The sequence below is a fragment of the Lutjanus erythropterus genome, chromosome 7, assembly GCF_056507025.1.
Source record: "Lutjanus erythropterus isolate fLutEry1 chromosome 7, fLutEry1.hap2, whole genome shotgun sequence".
Classification (NCBI taxonomy): Eukaryota; Metazoa; Chordata; class Actinopteri; order Lutjaniformes; family Lutjanidae; genus Lutjanus; species Lutjanus erythropterus.
Genome location: NC_139323.1, coordinates 19,412,104 through 19,433,429, shown reverse-complemented (window position 1 = coordinate 19,433,429; position 21,326 = coordinate 19,412,104). Strand labels below are relative to the sequence as shown.

The 21,326-nt window shown below is 39.5% G+C and overlaps 1 protein-coding gene across 3 annotated transcripts in view; it reads left to right on the top strand.

The window, feature by feature from the left end:
- Positions 1 to 17,273: 17,273 nt before the first annotated feature.
- The window catches only part of tle2b (TLE family member 2, transcriptional corepressor b), a 136,824-nt gene continuing 132,771 nt past the window's right edge, over positions 17,274 to 21,326 (top strand). For all 3 annotated transcript variants that reach the window (XM_084723083.1, XM_084723084.1, XM_084723082.1), the window contains exon 1: positions 17,274 to 18,158. In XM_084723083.1, the coding sequence (XP_084579209.1) occupies positions 18,135 to 18,158 (24 nt within the window). In that variant the 5' untranslated portion in view covers positions 17,274 to 18,134. The remainder of the gene's footprint in view (positions 18,159 to 21,326) is intronic.

Genomic DNA, 21,326 nt, shown 5'->3' with positions numbered 1-21,326 from the left:
AGAAGCTTGAAAAATACGAAGGACTACAGGAGGAGCTGGAGAAGATGTGGGGAGTGAAGGCAGCAGTGGTTCCAGTAGTGACCCACAAACTAGGAGAGTGGCTCCAGCAGACTCCAGGTACACCATCAGAGGTCGCTGTCCAGAAGAGCGCAATCCTATAGGAACAGCTAAGATATTGCGCAGAACCCTCAAACTCCCAGGCCTCTGGTAGAGGAACCAAGCTTGAGGAACACCAACCCCCCCAAAGGGGAGGAGGGATTGAGAGAGGGAATTTTTTTATATACATGTAAATAAATGCCATTTGGCTAACTTGATTCATAGAACAGGCCTACTGGGATGAACATGTACGTCTGCAACATGTAGCTGCCTCTGATTCTGTCTCTTTCCATTGATGTATGTCAGGAGGAGACAGTGACTGACACTGACTTCATTATGCTCAGTGCCTTATTTTCTAGAGATTCAATCTTTATGTGTCTCAGTTCATTGATAGTAGGATTGTTTGACATTGAAGTCAAACAATGTGACTGAAGTTACAGTTTTATCTTCTATCTGTAATTTAAGGATATTTACATCCATGTCATGTGAATAATGGAGGAATTGGAGCAGATTTCAACAACTTGTTCTCAACCCAGGTTGTCAAATAGCAAAGTATTTGTCACACCCCTCTCCATCCCATACTGATGCACAAAGTAACAAGAGAAAGCCTTTTTAACAGGTAGTTAGCATGAAATGGTCGCAATTTGGTAAAGATCAGGCAATAAAGTTATTGGGTTAGGCTTTGAAATGGAACATAGTTTGAGTTAAAATAAGTATGTTACATTACATACATCATGCATAGATTACTTAAAACTTAACATAATGTTGATTTTTGGTCATACACAGGACACACACTCTGGGCTGTCCTCCTGGGTCAAAGTCCTGTGTTTGTCTGACTCCTCATTTCCTACTTTTTATGCTCTGTCACCTGATGTAAGTGGATTTAGGCTACATTGAACTTGGACATTGAACTTATACATATGCTAAATGTCTTGTCCATCTGTATGAGACAGTGAGGTTCATGACAAAACGTTAATATCTGGTGACTTGCAAATGAGAATGGACTATTTATAAAGTGCCAAAAATAACTGGACAAATGAACAATAACTAAAGAGTAACTCTCACCTAGATATTACATGGAGAAAAGGCAGCATGCTGTTGCACCACTGGCAAGATTATTTGCTGCTGCTCGTTAATTAATTGATTTCATTTATTCAGCACGTACTAAAAAAGATAAGCAAAACAATAAAAATAATAACAAGAATATGCAAGGGAGGCCAAAGGCCTTCAAGGCTTGTCATGGGTCTCCCACAGTTATAAACTGGAGCAAATCAAAATGGAATGCAAAATGCAATTACTGATTATGATTTTTATAGCATAGGTCTCATGCAGATAAAAATGAGAGGCACAATGAAAAGAACGGAAGAGAAATTGATACAAAGAAATAATGAAAGAAGAAAAGAAAAATGACATAGGCACAGAAAAATATATGGAAAGAAAACAACAAAAGAAATATCTATCCACCCAAATAATCAGACCAAAATACACAAATATCTCAAAAAACAAGAAACTCAAGTATTGCCAGTTAAAGGATTTTCTAAATTTAAAAATTGTTTTTCAGATGTTTGTTTTTTTTTTTTTTTTAAACACTTAACAGAAACTGGCTCGGGAGCTGATTTAAATCATTCCACAGTTCAAGAAATCATATTTAATATTCAATTGCTGCCTGAAGTCTTTGGCCCAATAACATCAGCAGACACTTCATGTCTTTTGCTTCTTTGTCAGCTCTGAACTGATCCCAGCTTAATTTTCTCCCTGTGTCATGGGATTTTTAGCTTTAGTCTAATCTTCAGTAAGTGCAACCATCCCAGTATCCCTAAGAATTATGTCCCTTTTGGACAATTCTGCAAGTCCCAGTTTATGATGTCATTACCAGTACAAGAATGGTCGTAGCAGATGGCCGCCCACCCCAGAGCTTGGTTCTCTGTGAGTTTTCTGCCAATCAAAAGGAAGCTGTTCACCACTGTTGCCTCAGTTCTTGGTCTTTGTTGGAACTTTTGGGTCTATGTAAATAATATTATAAAGAGTACGGTCTAGACCTGCTCTGACTTGAATAGCAGACCAAAGTTTTCCTCCTATCACAAACCTGCAAAATGTTTGTAATTTCTAATAACTATAACCATGGCGTCTTTCTAATCTTAATCAGCTCTTTTAGTTGTCCAAGCCTAACCATATTCTAATAGCCACGACAAAAATCTTTCCATTATTTTAATCATACTGCACTTGGCATGCACGCAGTGTCTTAAAGGTTTTCAACATTAGATGTAAGAAATTGCTGTAATTGTTGCCTTCAATTGTGATGTTTGAGGGGATTGTATTATAATAGAACATAAGAATTACAACTTTGTCTTGTTCTTTTTGCTAAATCGTCCTTTGTCATCATCTGAGGCTGCTGATAGGGTTGAGTGCAGCACATAATCAGCCACTGACTGCTGTGGTCAGTCAAGACCATTACAGTGTTTGTCTATGAAGAACTCGATGACTGCTTTAGCTTCCTGTTCAGGCTAATTGTTCTGCTGCATTGTTTGATGTACTATGTCTTTAAAAAGGTATAAAAAAATAACTTCATGTTTTGCGCTGTTCACTGACACACAATGTGCCTGAACACGGAGCTGAAACAACAGAAATATGTCACACACACATGCACAAAACTGACACAGTTTCTTTCCTGCAGCCAGGAGCAGGAAATACGTTGGATGAAGCTAATTATGGCTCAGAGTGTTACTGCACATGTCCCACACATACGGACCCACTATGCACGCAGCCAGGAAGTCACACTGATCTTACAAAAACACACACAATCACACCCAGACACGTCAAGGCACGCACAAGCAGACACACAAAAGAAAACGCACACAGGCACATATATCCATACACAGAATAGCCAAATGTTTGCACTACAAGGTCAGGGGATCACATGTGTTTGCAGGCGCTCAGGGACTTGTAACACACCGCAGGTACATACACATGGCAGTTTTATTCGCCCCGTGTGTGTGAGAGGGTTTGCTGGTATGTGTGCGCGAACGGTTGTGCGTGTTTGCCAGTGTGTGTGAATAGGCATCTATTTATCCACCATCAAACCAGACCAGAGTTTATCCAGAGTCCCACATCATAGGGATAGGGTTTCCCTCTCTGCCGTTTCTTATTACTGTGTGGATTAGTCAGAGAAGATCTGCAGAGCATTTCACTGACCGACAGACCACTGACTGACAACTGTGTGTGTATCTGTGTGTGCGCGGGTGCATGCGTGTTTGTGTGCATGTGTGTGTGAGACAGAGGAGGTCAGCTGGTAATGGATTTCTGTCTTCATCTATCTTGTCATACCCATATATCCTTTTATTAAAGAACAGAACAACGTGCAAAATAACAATGGAGACTTTGACAAACAAATCTTAACTCAGCGACCGCTAACTAGCTTTTTCCATGTCATAGTCCTCATCTGCAGATGTTCTTATTGGGTGACCAGTGACAACAGCTGGAAAACTCCATCTGCTGATGAAGCTGGTGAGATGTGGTCGAAAGGCTGCAGATTATGAGACGACAGACCCCTGGGCACCGACATGTAGAAGATCCCCACCCGTCCTCTACAGGAGCACACACAGACTGAAAGAGACACTGCCTCTGTTTTGTTGTCTCTCATTTGGATAGTCTTATGTCCCTTTATAGTTGCTTGTATCCCATTGTTGTATCTGTGTGCTCATTTGTAGTTGTTTTATATGTCTTTGTGTGTTTTTTTTGTCTCATTCTAGTTAATATCTCTCTTTGTGGTAGGCATTTGTGTCTTTGTGTGTGTTTTTGTTCTTTTTATAGTTGTTTTGTGTCTCCTTGTGGAAGCTTTGTGTCTCTTTGTAGTTGGTGTGTCTTTGTAGTTGTTTTGCATCCCTTTATGGAAGTTTTGTGTTACTTCATAGGTCTTTTTTTGTCTCTGTGGTAGCTGTGCACCCATTTGTAATTGTTTTGTGTCTCTTTGCAGTGATTTTGTGTCTCTTTGTGGTAGCTTTGTGTCCCTTTGTAGCTGGTTTGTGTCTTTCTGTAGTTGTTTTATCTTTTTCTCATGGTTTCGTGTCTCCTTGTGGTAGCTGTGTGTCCTTGTTTTGTCCTAGTTGTTTTGTCTTATGTAGTTGTATGACTGACTTTCGCAAGAAACTTTAACAGTCACCTCAAACAGATGCTCTAGCCCAGGGCCCCCTTTGCCACCTTGGGCCCCTGGCTCTGTGGCCGTGCAGTAAGCCCATTCAATAATCCATCCGTTGAAAGGTCCAGATAAAGTAAGTGACTTTCACACTCACAGTGGAATAGAGTGAAATAGAGCAAGGCGGGAGAAAATTGAACTGAATTCAAGATAATTAATTTTAACATAAGGTACAGAAAAAGCTAATTAGCATATAATACAACTGAATATCAGAGTCTGTGTCCAGTGTGCAGACATTACTCTTTCAAGAGGCTTTTAAATAAAGCATTTCAAACAAAACAACAAAAGAACTTTGATGTCATGCAATTCTACAAAGCAGTTTGATATTACATGCGTCTCAGTTCAAATAATCTAAATCAATAATGTTAAATGTCAGGTTAGGTTTTTTTCAGTTAAAGAGCAAATGATTGTTTCCAGACAACAATCAGGGATAAACCGTCTGTGGAAGAAGCAGAGATGCCAGTTTCTCCATTAACAGCGGCCTCAACAGAGCATGCAGCTACACATTACTCACTTCATTTCAGGTCAAAAACACCCTCGCTTGCTATCACCACCATCAAGGGGCTCTCAAAATCACTAACTGAGGAAGATGTTCTGTGGGTGAGGCAGGTTGAGGAGGAGCAGGGAGGCCTACATAGAAAATGACAATTACGTATTCATGCACTGAACATCTCGGTCTACGATAATCTCACTGGGCCCCAGCATGGATGTTTCCTTTGATAAGCAGCAACAGTCAAGACCTCTTTCCCCGCCATGCATATTACATTCCACAGCCATACATTCATGAATATGACATTATCCTTTTTGAGAGAAAAATGCATGTACCCTGTCCATAAAGCTTTACGTCAGCCCTGCACACAAGAAGAGACAAGACAGTGAGCAAAATTGAAGTCAGCAGGTTTTTTATTTTTATTCCACAGCAGCAGCAGTGTTATAAAACGTGGTCTGTGATGGGAGCTATCATGGTGAAGCGTGTTGAGACACACCAAATATCACAGTATCACCCTGAAATGAGATGTATGGAACAGGCAAGGAGCTCGGAGAGGGAGTGTGTGTGTTTCTATGTGTTACATATAGAAAAACAGAGAAAGAAGGGAATGTGGGCAGGAAGGAGGTAAAGGACTTCAGAACAATCGATTGCTTGGGTCATTGGGACTGTGCTTACGTGTGTGCAATTTCTATTTTTGTATTTGAAACTATACCTACTTACTAGAGTTAGGAGGAGAGCAGAGCTGAAAGCAGGGGTGTCCACACAAAGTAGACCTTGCTAGTATGAAGGATGCATTTCTTTGCTCATTGTATTTGAAGTAACTACCCAGAATTAGGGATAGGAAGACCAGCAGAGGTCTCATCATTCCAGATGTGTTTGCCGGGGCCTGTCAGAATGTTTTATGCGAGACACGTATGGTAAGAGCTGATTAAAGTGGATTTGACGCATTGGACTAATTTCATGCAATTATGACATTTAACACAATAAACTGATTTGAGAGTAACATGGTCATTTGCTTAGAGGACAAACTGAAGCATTAATGAGCACTGTATTCTAGAAATATTAAGTACTGACTTGTTTTGTAGTTGATTTATTCGGCTGTCACACTTGTCCCAACAGAGAGGGGCAAAAGTAAAGATGCACAACATCAATTTCTAGTCTGATGGTGACCGACTCATTTGTCCAACATTTACGTAATAGTTATTACTGATAGAGGACATGTGTATACTGTTTACAATGAAATATTATTACAATGAATTAGGGCCTGAGTGATATTGGATTTTTGGCGTTTATGCCAATATTGATATTAGAAAGTTAAAAAAATTGATATTGATATATTGGCCAATATTCTTTACACAATTGACAATATAATATAAAGAATATAGATTATTTACATAAACACACATTTTTTTGCAGTGATCTCTCAAAAGTTGTTGACACTTGTGCCAATGATATGTAACAGAAGCAGGATACTTTACAGTTTAATAATAAATGTTAATGTCCAAAATTATATCAGGGCACTGAAACAGTAAAATTTTCTCAGTATCTTTAAAAATTATAAATAACTACAAATAAAAGAACGCAAATATAGCAAAATACATGTAGAGGCTATACTAAACCTGAATTAAGAAAAGGGATCAAATATGTATGAAATGTTGCCTATAATCAGTCTTTATTGTGTTTTGTTTTGATGTTTTGTTATTAAAAAGTTTTCATAGGTGCATATCAGACATATCTGCCGATGCTGATGTACATTTGATGGATATAGCTGTGATGTGCCAATATCTGGCTGATAACATCAGCAAACTGATATCAGTCAGGCTCTACTCTAAATAAATACAACTTTGTGAAAAGATGTAATAATAATTAATAATAAATTAGTCCCTTCGCTTTCTAGTTTTCATATCAACTAGACAGGAGGACCGAAAGAAAGAAAATTAAAGATCTAAACAATCCAACATAACAGGAGTAAATTGACTAAAGTATTTGAAAGCAGGAACACAGACACTGCAGGTTGTGTGTCACTGTTGACTTCTGTAGGTTATGATTTATGTTGTTCCATGTTCCTTATTATTTTAATGTTGGACATATGAAGGCCCCGCATTTACTTATATTGATTCCAGTGGTGGAAGATGAATAAAGAAGAAAAGAAATCTTTAATGTCGGACCGGACTTCACTCACAAGTGAGGTGTTTACCCACTTGTGTGTGTGTGTGTGTGTGTGTGTGTGTGTGTGTACTGTAGTGTGTGTGTGTGTGTGTGTGTGTGTGTGTGTGTGTTTGTGTGTGTGTGTGTGTGCCCGCGCGCGCGAGCAGCAGAAATAGAAATTAACGGCAGAATTTACTGAGCATTTATGTAGCGTGACTGACAGCGTGCGTGGGCGCGGGCGTGTTTGTGTGTGTGTGTGTGGGTGTGTGTGTGTGTGTATATACAGAATAATTGGGACTTCAATGCCCACAATCCCCACAGACTCCTCAGCGCCCCTCCGCCCCCCGCCGCCGCCCACACCCATTCAGCGGCCGGGTCGGCTCGCGATTGGTCTGATTGTCCCATGACATCAGGACCCAACGTGGGGAAACCTAAGAACGATTGGTTAGAGCAACGCATCCCTCCGGCCAATCAGAATACAGAGACAACCCTCAGACAAGGAAGAGCTTTTAAGGTAGAACGGAGGAGTTGCTGCGGTTCTCTTTTACAATCTAAATTGAGACGTGTACGTATTAAACTTGAGTTTCCCTCACCTTCAGAGCTTGTTGTTGTTGTAAGCAAAAGTAGCAACAAGACACAGTTACCTGGTTGACAGGTGACCTGTTTTAAATGTAAGTTACTCCACCGACCGTTATTTTCTGGTTTAAAGTTTCATTTCATGTAAAGATGGTGCTGCTCTGCTTGTATTTTTGATAATGTTTCGTTTACCAACTGGCATAAAACTCAGCATTCATTCTGTAAGCTAGGTAGGCTAAGTTTAGGAAGCTAGCTAACAGTTGTTTTTCTGTAGCAGTTTGTTAGGTTTACGATAAACACTGACAAAATTATCACGACATTTTTTCAACTCTGTCAGAGGTGGCCAGTCTTCATTTGGAAAAAACGAGGCCTAGTGTCCCATTTGGCTTTTTGTGACTTGTATCTTTTACAGTCTAACCCTGGATGAAGTGAAGCATTTAGTACAGTAAGCAGTACAAATAGACATTTTATGCACTTTCTGATATCAAATTTACTATATTAGCTTAAAGGGACAGTTCACCCCCAAATCAAAAACATTTTTTTCCCTCTTACCTGTAGAACCTGTAGATCCATCTAAATTGTTTTGGTGTGAGTTGCTGACCTGTGGAAATATCGGCTTGAAGAGATGTCTGCTTTCTCTCTGATTTAATAGAAGTAGATGCCAGTGGGCTTGTGGTGCTCAAAGCACCAAAGAAAATACCTATGAAAAACTCAGCATGCAACATCTTACCAGAAATCATGACCCTGTTACTCAAGATAATTCACAATCATTTTTATGAAGGAACTATTGTCTTTCCACCGTACTACACAGGCCAACCTTATCAACCGTATCAGAGGGAGGTGTGCATGTACTCATCCATGATTAGATGCATGCTACAGCTTAGCCCATCTTGTTTATACCGCGCACTGTCACGAGCACAAGCCTCTTGTCCATGACTACATGCACGCTTCCTTCTGAGCAGTGACACAGTAAGGGTGTAATGACTTCGAAGGCAGACATCTCTACAGTCAGTATCTTCAAAACCATCTGACTTACACCCAGAAAATCTAGATGGATAAATAGCACTACAGGTATGAGGAAAATATGCCTTTTTGTTTTCATGGTTAACTGTCCCTGTAGAGAAACTGCCCTGTGTAGTTTGATCCTGTGGACCTCCAGGACTCCTCAGTCTGGTAACAACTGTCTTTGGCAACGGGAGCTTAATAGTGCTTTAGTATATAATATGGCCCTTGTCATTTATAGACAATAACTTGATGAAGACTAGTTGGGGTTATTTAGCCAACCTGCCTGCTGACACAAATGAGTGCTGTTATTCCACTAGAAATGTTTACTACTGCTGTTACCTGTTATGTATTCATTTTTAGTAGTCAGCTAATATCACTTTGGGGTTTTGAGAGCTGAGATTATGTGTCTTTACTGTGCCTGTGGCAGCAGCTGATTCTGTTCCCCTGTGTTTTAGATGCTGACCATCATTCTGAAGGTGCTGACGCTCCTCTGTGGAGCCCCGCAGCCTTTATCCCTGAACTTCCTCATGCATTACAAAGGCAGAGGTCAGTAAAAGGCACGCTTTTTGTTGCAAAATCTATAGAGAAACTGCAGTAATTTTCTGCATCTTGTGGTAAAATTAACTGGCTATTATATATCTTTTGGGTTGTTTTCAACAGTTTTTCTTTTGTTTGTTGCAATAAAAAGATGTTTGATAAAAAGGAAAGGGAAAAAGGAAATCTTGCTTTGTGACTGTGAGTCTCACTGTGTTATTGCTGGAACTCATGTAGTCTGTTTTTCAGATTTTTTCTATACTCTATCCTAAATTTAGAAATTTAGATGTATTATGTACGTCTTAAAGTTTACAACTGAAATCTGTGTCATTCTACACCTTCAAACTATACCAATAAGTGATGCAGTTTGTTGGCATTCACATTGTCAACATGACCTGACAAAAACGTTTCACCACATACTGCGTTGCTGTGGAAACTCGCTAAAGATCAATGCAGTGTTATGAAGTTATGAAGAACTGCAAGCTTTGAACTTGTGTAACTTCTGGACTGCGATGATGTCTGTGTCTGTCTGTGTGTTTGTGTGCCTGCCCATCTGTCTCTCTGAAACCCAGTGTGAGGAGTCGGGGGAATAATTACCTGCATAATCCATTCTAGACAATTAGATAATGCCGATTAGTACAATGAGCTACATGGGGAATTGTGGTGTTGGTGGTGGGGGTGCCAGTGAATGACAGTGCACGGTATGTCTCTGTTTGTGTGAAAGAGAAAGCTGAAAGACAGATTTTTGAATGAAAGCAGATGGGAAGAAAGGCAGGAAAAGAGGACGATAAAGTGAAAAGTCTGTACGGAAATCTTAAAGAGTGTCCAAAATGGAAAGGATTCATCCTCTGGGAAGCACAAAGTTCCTCACTCAGTTTGATGGCAGTCTACCCATCGGACTATAATGGCTTTTTTTAGCAAATGACTGTTAGCACTGTTGCCTCACAGCATGAAGTCCCTTGGCTCTTAGACAGCTTGTGACTTTCTTTGTGAAGTTAGCATGTTCAGTCCTTGTCTGTAAGGATGTCCTTTTATATTCTGAAGTTTTGCTTTTTTCTACTTGAAATTGCTTGTACTATAGATGTGAAGATGCTCTGGTGACCTGTTTAGGGTCTACCTCTTAACCAGTCGGTTGTGGGGTTGGCTCCTGCCCCGTGCGACACTTTACAGGTTAAATGGATTAGATGTGAATAATATGGATGAATGGATGTATACTAGTGGAAATTTTAGGCAGATGGTAGTGCTATTTTTGTCAGCTGTTGGCTTCTGACTCCACACATGATTAGTCTCAAACCTTTTGAGTTTTAGACAACTCTGTTGATGCTGCAAGGCTCAAGTTATGGAGGATTCAGAGGGACATGATAGAGGTTCAAACACAGCCGATTATCAACCTGGCCGATGATCCAATACTCAGGATTTCTACAATTATCAGAATTGTTATTTTTTTCTTAAAGCAGATTGATTGAAAAATGCCACATTTTTAGCTCTGATGCAGTCTGATGCAGACTGTAGTGTCGCTCATTGTCCCGCTCTGCACTATTTGACTGTTAATTAGGCATATTTTTTATACTGCTGTATAGCTTAATATATAATGATACATCATTATTGTTCATAATAGTTTTATATTTTGTATTAATTGTCTGAATCTGCAAAGTACCTGAAGTTATCAACTAAATGTAAACTATATGAGTAAAATGTCAATATTGGCCTCCAAACTTTAGTGGGAGTGAAAAGTCACAGAAGTTGGTTGGCTAAAATTTCCGTTTTTACTGCAAATGTACATATATTGTTTCCAACTATTTATTATCAGTGCCCTTGATTTCTAATAATTGGTATCAGTATGATTGATCGCCACTAAAAATAATGCTGACTAGGGATGCACAATACCACTTTTTTTCAGACAGAGTACAAATACAAGTATTTACATTTGGCTACTTGCCGATACCGAGCACCGATACAAATACTTAATAATGCCATTAAAGTTCTTACAATAACTTTTAAAACATGTTTTATTTTCATTAGATGGTCACTTTCTAAATGTAACAAATCATCGTTGCTGTTTTGTGCTGCAGGTGTAACTATAGTTACTGTACACATTATATTTTTAGGTTATTTGTAATAAGTTACTTTACTGATTTTGTGTTCCTTATTAAGCTGTGCAGTTTACTGTGTATGTGATATATTTTAGTATAATAATTTCACAACATTATTATGGACTTGCAGAATTAGGTTTGTAATTATAAATGGTATTATATGTGATAATTATTTTTAAATATCATTTACAGCATTTTAACCAGAATTTGAATTTCACATTTACATGTGTAGTATTTAAGTTTCTTCTTCATGTCCCTCTTGTCTAAGAGCTAATTAGTTCCTACCTGTCATTGTTTAGGGGGGGGGCAGGTTTGAGTGTGGAACCATCAGTTTTGTTCACCTGCTGTGAACCCCAAAGAGTGAAGTTGCATGTACTGTGCTGTCAGGCCATTTTGGTGAAGATTAAGTACACAAAGAGTTGTAGTAGCTTATTACGAAGAAAAGAGGGTTACAGACTGGTGGCAGCGGTGTTTTTTCGCCGTTTACGCCCACCAGGACTTATTGGACAGCGGCTGGCTGCGGTCTACATGTGCACTCTGTTCATTTATTTAAGTTTTACATGGACTTACATACAATTTTACAGACAGTTTCCAAAGTCACTGTGGTCATTAGTGGATGATGTTGAGGACAGCAAGTCCCTTGCTGATGATGACGCCGCGTCCAAAAAAAGAGGGTAAGCATCAGCAAACGCCTTGAACTCTGCATCGTGTTGGATCTTTAGATGTTTACTTGTATCAAGCAGCTACTTTTCCTGACGTGGTATCGGGTGTTCTGTATTGGAGTAGTTGAGTACGAGTATGTGAGGACAGTAATGGACAGATACCTGGTGATGGTATCCGTATCGGTGTATCCCTAATGCTGACCAATGGGAGCTCTTGTTTCTGCCCTGTGGGTTGATTATTTATTTATTTATTTATTTATTTATTTATTTATTTATATAATAGTCTGGCACATTCACTACATCTCTTTCAAAGTTGTCTTTAAAGGGACACGAAGGCTGTGTTTCATTAGCTGTTCAGCATGCCCTTGTTGACTTCCCCTCTGCACCTGCCCTCCGGGGAATCTCTGCCGATGACAAGCGTCTTTCCATTTCTCTAGAAAATTCAACAACAGTGGTCACTCAGTGCTGCAGACCAACAAACGTGCATTGCAGTTTCTCATCACTTCTACTATGATGTCAACAAGCTGCTGATTTACAGTATTTAAAAGAAGTGGTTGTGATTGAAATAAACAGAAAGAATGTCTGAGCAAATAATCTGCAAATGTAGGTAACAATCAGGTAATCAATCAGTAAGAGTAATCATGCTATGGAATTTGGTTTATGCAATCAGACCTGCATAACTAGAATATAACAATTCCCCATTATTTGCATTTAGAATTACTCATGTTACTGAATTATTTATTTATGTTACTATGGTATTAAGGATCAAGCAAAGAGATGGAGCTCCTTACTGAAAGGCATCATTAGTTATTGTGAAATACCTGGCGTGATAAAGTGCTGCATACGTAACTGGTCAACAAGCCATTGTAACTACTGACTGGAAGGGCAAGTGCATTCCAGTTAAATCCCCCAAACACTTTGCCTCTGCTGTCCAAGCGGCCTGCGACGTATGCTGTTTTGTAATACCAAGGGCTGAGGGTATGTGAATGTGAAGAAGTGGAACTACTAATGAAACGCGGCTGAAAGCTACCACAATGAGCTGTCATATTTTGTTCATTTTTAAGGCCCCTGTGGACAAAAGTGGTAGTGTTTCCTCTGCCATAACCACAAAGTATAATGTCAAAAATAAAATTATCTAAATGAAATCTTCTCCTTCTGTCGTTTAACTGGCTAATATACTACTGTAACTTTGGCTGGGAAAATGTAAACATTTGATTCATCTGATTTCACAAATCTGACCTGGTTGTAGGCATTAAGAATAACTATATAGAAATAGTCAGTTTTCTTGCAGATGGTCTTGTTTGCTTCTATAGGTCATGTAGAGGCATCAGTCTTCAGCTGAGACCGTTTCATAACCAGTTAAAAACTCCTTGTAGTAGAGGTTTAAAGTAACTTTTAATGATCAGCGAGCACTGTGCCCGCGAGTGGCAACTATATAACATAGTACATTGAATTCACCTCAGTTTTCGAGGATCCTCCTGTGTTAAGTTGCTTTAAAGACATCATCATAAGGTGACCTGAATAATAGCGAGTGGAACAAGATCACAAGCTGTAACATGTCTACATTTTTGCTTTGGTGATGAAGTCACTTAAATGTTGTAATAAAATCTGTGTCAGGCTAAAATGTAGTGTGACAGTAGCACAAGTAGAGAAGTGAGTGAACTGACTTAGTAACATGTTTTACACAGCAGCAATATATTTTAAAACTTTGCTAACATTAGCTAACAGAAAGCTATAGGTCATACTAAACCAATTAAAGTTGAAGTGGCAAAACCTTTGAGTGTGTACTGTATAATTTAACAAGGTCATGCTTCATTACTTATGAATTGAAATTTTAATTTGTCAACAGATGAATGTGACATTGCTTTTAAAAATAGTAGTAGTGGTAAATAGAGGTATATATTACTATTTCAAGTTGCAGAGTGTATGAAATGGAGTCTAAATAGAGTAAAACAAAATAAATCAACTATGAGATGTCATGACCGACACAAATGTAATTAGAAAAGTAAAATGTAGCCATTTTGCAATTAAAAAATACATTAATTTTATGAAGTCAGAATGATAAAGTAGAACTATTAATTGACAAAAATGATAGTATGGCAGGTGTACTACCTGTTTCACTTTTACTCATTATATAATATTAATTAACTTAGAAATATTTCTTTAATCTGCTAATTAATTAACAAATACACCTCTGAAAAATTCAACACTTGCTCAACCTCATGCTCCCTCAGCTACAAATGAATGCATGTACTCTTAAATCCTGTTTGCTGGGTAATAGTTTCAACCTGCTTAGTATTAAAGACCTTTATCACTGTAGTAATCGCAACTTCAAGTTGATACAGCACTGTATTTTTTTCTTTAAATGTGTCCAAGACCTGCCACTCTTATGTGTAAACCAGATAAACTTAAATTACTCATCCACCCACTTCCCTTCTAATATCTAGACAAAGTTTGACATACTTATAACTGAAAATAGCACAGTGGTTTCTTACCATCAGATATTTGGGGGAAATGCTAAATTAGTCGCAGTACAGATTCAAACAAACTTTGCAAGGTTAACATAAGCCAGCATTAGGCTTTCCTCAAAAGGATCTATAGTGTCTGGTAATAGACTGCATTGGATAATAGGATGTCTGTATGTGACCTTAATTGAGGCTTTGGGGCTGCCCTCTGGCTAACCCGCTTGTTATCAAATGCAGTTTCTGTCTTACTGGAAACCCTCCACGGATGCCAAGACTGACTGTGTCCGATTTTACAGTGTCGGATTAATGGCTGTTTGATCAAGTTCAAAGGCAGAGCTGCCCTGGATAAACTCATTATAAACAGCGCCAAAAGACAGCCCAGCCAGACTGGTGTACTGTACATGGAAAGGCTTTAAATACCAGGTCTTAGTTGGTCCAGGTCCATTCTGGGCAGTCCTGTAAATAACATGTGCACTGGAGCCAGCAGTCAAAAGTAGGCAGGCAGACATTTTTATCTCACTGTAGTGGGGATATTTGTGGGTGTTACAGTGGTAATCCTCAAGATACTCGACTTATTGATTTTGATGACATCTTTGGCGGTAAGTGGACCTAGCTATGGTGTTTCTGCACTGCACTTTTGCCAGATGTCGCAGCACAGTATGTGACCCCTATTATAATGTCCATTTTCTTGGAATTTCTATTGTAGATAGCCCACTTTCTTGATGGTTGTTTTTTGGGGGCACTGTCCTGTTCTTCTGTTTATTTGAAACAAACCACTGTTGCCGTTCAAGGAAAAGTACAATCAATCACTTCCCGTGAGAAGTGTTTTTCCCTTAAAGACCACCCACCAACAGATGATCATAAATAGAAATATCAGTATAATGTATCATGAATAATTTTACATTGTTATCATTTGCCTCAGTATATTGGGAAATATCTAATATGTTCAATGGTGAAGAGTCTGTTTGGGGAGACCATACTGTCCTGTGTCTAAAAGTGAGATTCTCACTTGCAGTCATGTGTCTGTGTTCCTGAGCAAGACACTTAGATCTGCGTAACAGTTTCAGATAGTACACCTTTTAAATATACTTTTATGTGTGTACACAGGTTGTTTTTCTGGCATATGTTACTTATATCCAGGTAGTGTACAAATCAATCATAGCCACGTTGTGCACACTTCTGCACCGATTTATCGGCCCAAACCTCAGTAACAGCTAATTTTCACCTTGTTGACTGCAATCAGCCTATTGGCAAATAAGATGACATTGACCAGTGGCAGTAACTGATGTGTCTGTTGTGTTGCATCAATTTTGCGCTCACTAAATGTTTTAGAGAAGAGGCCATTAGCTGGACAAAACTCTTGTATGATGTAGGAGAGCAGCGGGTGCCGTGATTTTTATATTTTATATATAATGATTTTATATATATTTTATATTATAGATCCAGGACGGAAGAGTAGTGCTCAGAGAATAAGCCACAATTACAAATGTATCTGCTACTTCAGCACCACGGACAGCTCCATGGATTGTGCAAAACACTCCACTCATATTTCAGAGCCATGGTCGGAGCCATTTACTCTAACTTGCACAAACCTCACTTATTAAGGATCAGTGAGTCGGGCAAACTAGAAGAGCATATTCAACAAAACAGAAAAAATCTTAGAGGCATCATGATTCTATCTTGAAAGATTATGAATTGATGCAGAAAAGACTGTGGAAGACTGTGCTGTACTTTCATTATGTCTGAGCCATTTGGATGGTGAAACAAAATGGACTTTAACATGTGAGGTGTGTTTATGTTTGAAACTAGACTACTACTTCAATTTTTGTGAAAATGGGTGAGCGTGAGCAACTGCAGATGGATGCAATATGACCAGTGCCCCCTGGCATACAAGTCAATGTATTGAAGCATTTTGACTTGTACGAATGTAAGGGAAAAGGGGCTGAATAAGAGCCACAATGTATGCAAGTTGTGTCTAAAAGAAGCAAATAGTTGCACAATGAGAAAAAGATAAATCGTGTAAAAAAAAAAAAAAAAATTCAAAATTCAAAATCAAACATTTTGATGCATCAAGATGCATTAATAATAGTTTTATAATCACATCATAGCCCAGTGAATTGGAATTAAATTAAATTTTGAAGTTACCACCCCTAGCCATGAGTGTTTTTGATTTGTTTCTGTGTTTTCATTGTGTGTAAACAACAGATCATACAATCAAATGGATGGATTGTGAAGTTTTTATACACAAAAAACATCATGGTGTAGTTTAAAACTAAAATTATTTAAAACAAATGCAAACAAAACTCCAAACACAAATTAAGTGCTTCTGTTCTCTTTCTTCTATTTTATGTACTGTAGAATTGGACCGGACGTTGACTGGGAGTGATGCTACTTTTCTGTTCTTTGGATGAAGTTTCTCTGGTTTGAGGGAGGTACATGTTGACGTATGTGGTTTAACATGTTGATGTATTTACACTTGACAAACATCTGGATGCAATGTGTCTCTGACCACTTCCTGAGGAAGTTTTAACCATCAGATCAGTGGCGTTCGTCAGTGTGTGTTTACACCTGGATTTATATGCGATTAAAGCATGACTGTCTAGCTGTCCAATCATCCAAGACACTTTTTAATGCAATGTGTAAACTGAGTAGTAAACTTATCACTCCAAATAACTGTTTTGTGTGTGTGTAACTGTGTGTGTGTGCGCGCGCGCTGCGTAACAAGTGTGTCCACATAGCTGTCATGAATTTGTGTATGAGTGTCTGAGCGTTTGTGTGTGTGTAAATCTCGATTCATATCAGTTTGAGCCTAAGTCTTTGTGCATGAGTGATTGCTTTGTCTGTCTGACCACAACTGAAAAGGGATCCATCTCTCTCCTTGCCTCTCTCTCCTCCCTCTCTGTGTGACTGGGTGTCTCTATCTGCTCAGTTCCACCTTAAGAGGAGCTTTAGCAGCCTGTCGTGTTTGTGTTGAAGCCAACAGGCACAATATATTACAGTCTAGGGCTTGCTGCTGAAAAGCCCGCTGGATCCTCCACTGACCTGCTGTTCTTTCCTGCTTTCCTCTCGCGTTTTTTCCACATTTAGATTAAAAACAAAGCTCTCACTCTCTCTCTCCCCTCTCCCCCTCCCTCCTTCTTCTTCTTCTCCTCCTCCTCCTCCTTCTTATCCTTCTTCTTTTCTGCGGCAGCAGTCAAGGCAGAGGCTTCAGTGTGTCAGAGAGAAGGGTGAAGAGGAGGAAAAAGCAAGAGGAGAAGACTGTTTGGACGGAGCTGAGTGTGTGTTTATGTTTGTATGTTTCGCCATTGGACGGCCGGGTGAAGGGGGCACGAGGAGAAGAGTAGGAGGAGGAGGAGGAGAAGAGGGAAGCCTGCCTGCTCTGCCTGGATGAAATTCTCTGTGTCATGTCACTTACGTGTGGACCTTGACTGATCACAGGTTGAGGAAAAGGGGGAGAGACACTGAGAGGAAGACGAGGAGGAGGAGAAACTGAGACTTTGGTTTCACTGGGAGAAGAAGAAAAAGAAGAAGAAGGAGGAGGAGGAGAAGAAGGTGGTTAAGTCTCCTTTTTATCATGACATTGTTGGATAAACGAACCGACGGATTGAGCGCTCCTCAGTTGTGTGTCAACAGGAATTCACCTTAGAAGAGAAGAGAGAGGAAGAAAATAAGACTCTGGAAGAGTAGAGACTGCTGTGATCAAGCAGGGACTGGACTTACTGAGTGTGTGTGAGAGAGAGAGAGAGAGTGTGTGTGTGTGTGTGTGTGTGTGTGTGTGTGGTTGTGCTGTAACCGGTGGAGGGCAGAGGAGTGGAGGGCCAGGGGACTAACCTGGCCATCAAACGGACTGGCAGCCTCTCCTCTCCTGGGATCATGTACCCTCAGGGCAGGCATCCGGTAAGTACGTCCTTATGTCTCTTTGCCCTGTCTGTCTGACTCTTTTTCTGTCTATCTGTCTCTTCAACTGTCTGTCTCCAATCTCTGTCCCCTGTTTATGCCTCAGATTGTCACTTCTATGTCCTTTTCTGTCCTCTCTTTGCTCCATGTCTCATCATGCCTCTCAGCCTCTCTTATTTTGTGTCTTTCCTCCTCTTACTTCCTGTTGACCTCTTCTTATGTCTCGCTGCTTCTTAGTCTTTTCTTGTCTTTGTCTTGCTGTCCTTCTGTCTGCCTTTTTCAGTTGGTCTCTGTTGTCCCACTCTCTTGTTTAGTTATAGAGACTGTACTGTAACATGAGGAGCAAGAGGTGAGGAGAGGAGGGGGGGGGGTGTCTGGGCTAAGACATTCCCTGTTATGTGTACACACACACACACACACACACACACACACACACACACACACACACCGCCTCCCTCTCTGTCAGCTGCAACCAGGTGCCTTTGAGATCTTGTTGATGGTTTGCTGTGTAGGTGGCATATAACTGAATCTGCACTTGTCAGCTTGTGTGTGTACGCTTGTGTGTGTGTGTGTGTGCATTTCTGTGTGGCCATTACTGTTTTGCTGTCTCTAAGTGTATATGTGTATAGGTCTGTGTTAGGGCTGCAACTAATGATTATTTTCATTATTGATTATTTTGTTGATTATTTTCTAAATTAATTAATTAGTTGTTTTGTTTATAAAATGTCAGAAAATGGTGAAAAATACTGATCACTATTTCCCAAAGCCTAAGATTACATCTTCAAATGTCTACTTTTATGCACAAACCAACACTATTCAGTTTACTGTCATAAAAGAGTAAAGAAAACAGAACATCTTCACATTTAAGAAGCTGGAGTCAGAGAACCTTTTTTTTCTTAAAAAAATTCTTAAATCAAAATGATTTCTCAATTATCTAAATAGTTGACAATTAATTTAGTAATTGATTCATAATCAATTTGTCATTGCAGCTCTACATTTGTGTTTATATTTGTGTAATATGTGTGTCTATTAGTGTTTGACTGTATCTGGGTGTGTGTGTATATGTGGCAAAATGTGTGTGAGAATACATACGTCTGTTTTAATGTGTGTGTCTCTGCATGTGCGTAAATTGGTTATAGTTGTCTAGAGCTGCAACAGTTAATCAATTATCAAATTAATCACCAACAATTTAGATCATAGATTAAGTGGTTTGAGGATTTTTTTTAAGAAGAAAAAGTCAAAATTTTCTGATTCCAGTATCTTACATGTGAATATTTTCTTGTTTTTTACTCTTTTATGACAAAACAACAAGACATTTGAGGATGTCATTATGGGCTTTGGGAAACATTTATCTACATTTTTCACTATTTTCTGATGTTTTATTAGTTACTTAATTACTTAATTAGTTTGTTATTTACACCCCCAATGTGCATTAGTGTTTTGCCATCTCTGCGTGTCTGTGTATGAAGCGACATGTGTGCAAGAGTAGATCTGTCTGTATTAGTGTGTGTGTGTGTGTGTGCGCGTGTGTGTGCGCGTGTGCGTGTGTGTGTGTGTGTGTGTGTGTGTGTGTGTGTGTGTGTGTGCGCGCGCGTGTGCGTGCGTGCATGTGTGTAAATTGGGTCCAACTGTTAGCAGGCTATTTGCTCATTTCTGTTGCTAAGCAAACACTTGCATGCACACACACACCACACAGACACACACAAACCATTTAATTGACAGTTAAATTCCACTTAATTCATTTCCATTACTACTAAGAAAGGTCATGAGTGCACAAGTACTTCCCCCTTTAATACCTGCTTAAAGTCTCTTCCCTCCTTCAGTTTCGCCACTGAGAATTTGCTGTTAATTTACCTGCCCGGGTAAAATAAAGGTTAAATACATAGAGTAAAAAGCACAGAGGGATGAATGACAGCTTAGGCTCAGTCTGGCTTAGGCCATTCGTTTCACCGGGGGCCCAGGTCCGGTTGCTATAATCAGATTTGGTTGTCAGTCTCTTTGTATCTGGTACAAATGGGTCAGTGGCCACTTTGCCTCACAGCCAGCCAGCCAGCCAAGCACTCAGTCAGCCAGCAAGCCAGCCAGCTAGCTATCACACAGAATTATGAATGACATTTTCACAAGAGGAAGGCATGAGGAATCAATTATATGTACAGAGAGAATGCTAATAAGCCAGCCGCTGGAATAGAAGGCAGAGCGAGACGCTGAGAGAAACAAGAGAGAAGTGAAAAACAAAGGGAGAAAGTGAAAGATGTAAGAGCCAAGAAAGAAACAAAAAAAAGAGTGAGAAGGAATTCTTTAAAAAGGCACGGCCGGGGGTGGAAAGAGAAATGAAAATGAATGAGAGATGCAAAGGAAGAATAGACTGTGAACATTCCTCTGTTCTCTCCTTTAGAGGCGTATCAGAGAGCTTCCTGCTGCGATGCTCTGCGTTTGTGATAAAGTTCAATCCCAGATTGAGCCAACTCCGACCGATCGATAGCCTCCATCTCTCTCCTTCTGTCTCTCTTCTGTTTTTCTCCCTCTCTTGTCTTTTTTCTCTCTCCTCCTTCCTCTGCAGCCATCCTTTGCCAGTGGAACTTTATTTCTGGTGTTGCTATGAAATGTGATCTGTGAAGAGGTGTGAGGGTGCAAAGAACAGTTGTGTGTGTGTTTGTGGTGACAGACTGTGTGTGTACGTCTGCATGTACATTTAAACACACGTATATGTGTGTGTTTGTACTTGCAAATTTAGAAAAGCATTACTTGTAAAATATGGATTTCACCCTGCATTTTTTCACTCCTGTCAAAATGCTCCTTTCTGCATTCAAGGAAGATTCAATATTAAAAAAAAATATAGTTGGCTTTTAGAAAGCATTGCATTAAAGAGCTGATCTGTGTTGCCAGAAAACAAAATCAGAAGCCAAACCATAAGCACACTTGGACAATGTGAAAAGCTTTGGTGCATTATGCTTTTCAGCAGTTGACTTTCAAACCTGATGTCAGCTTATTCTTGATTGCACCAACAGTGGCAGTTTTCAAAATAGTCTATTGCAACAGCTTTACCACAAGATGATAATGTAATGTTGACAGAAAAGTTTCACTGTTATAGTGCAGTGGTTCTCAAACTTTTTTTTCAATATTGTGTGTATTTTTCGGCCAAGTATCCCCAGTAGAAAAAAAAAAACC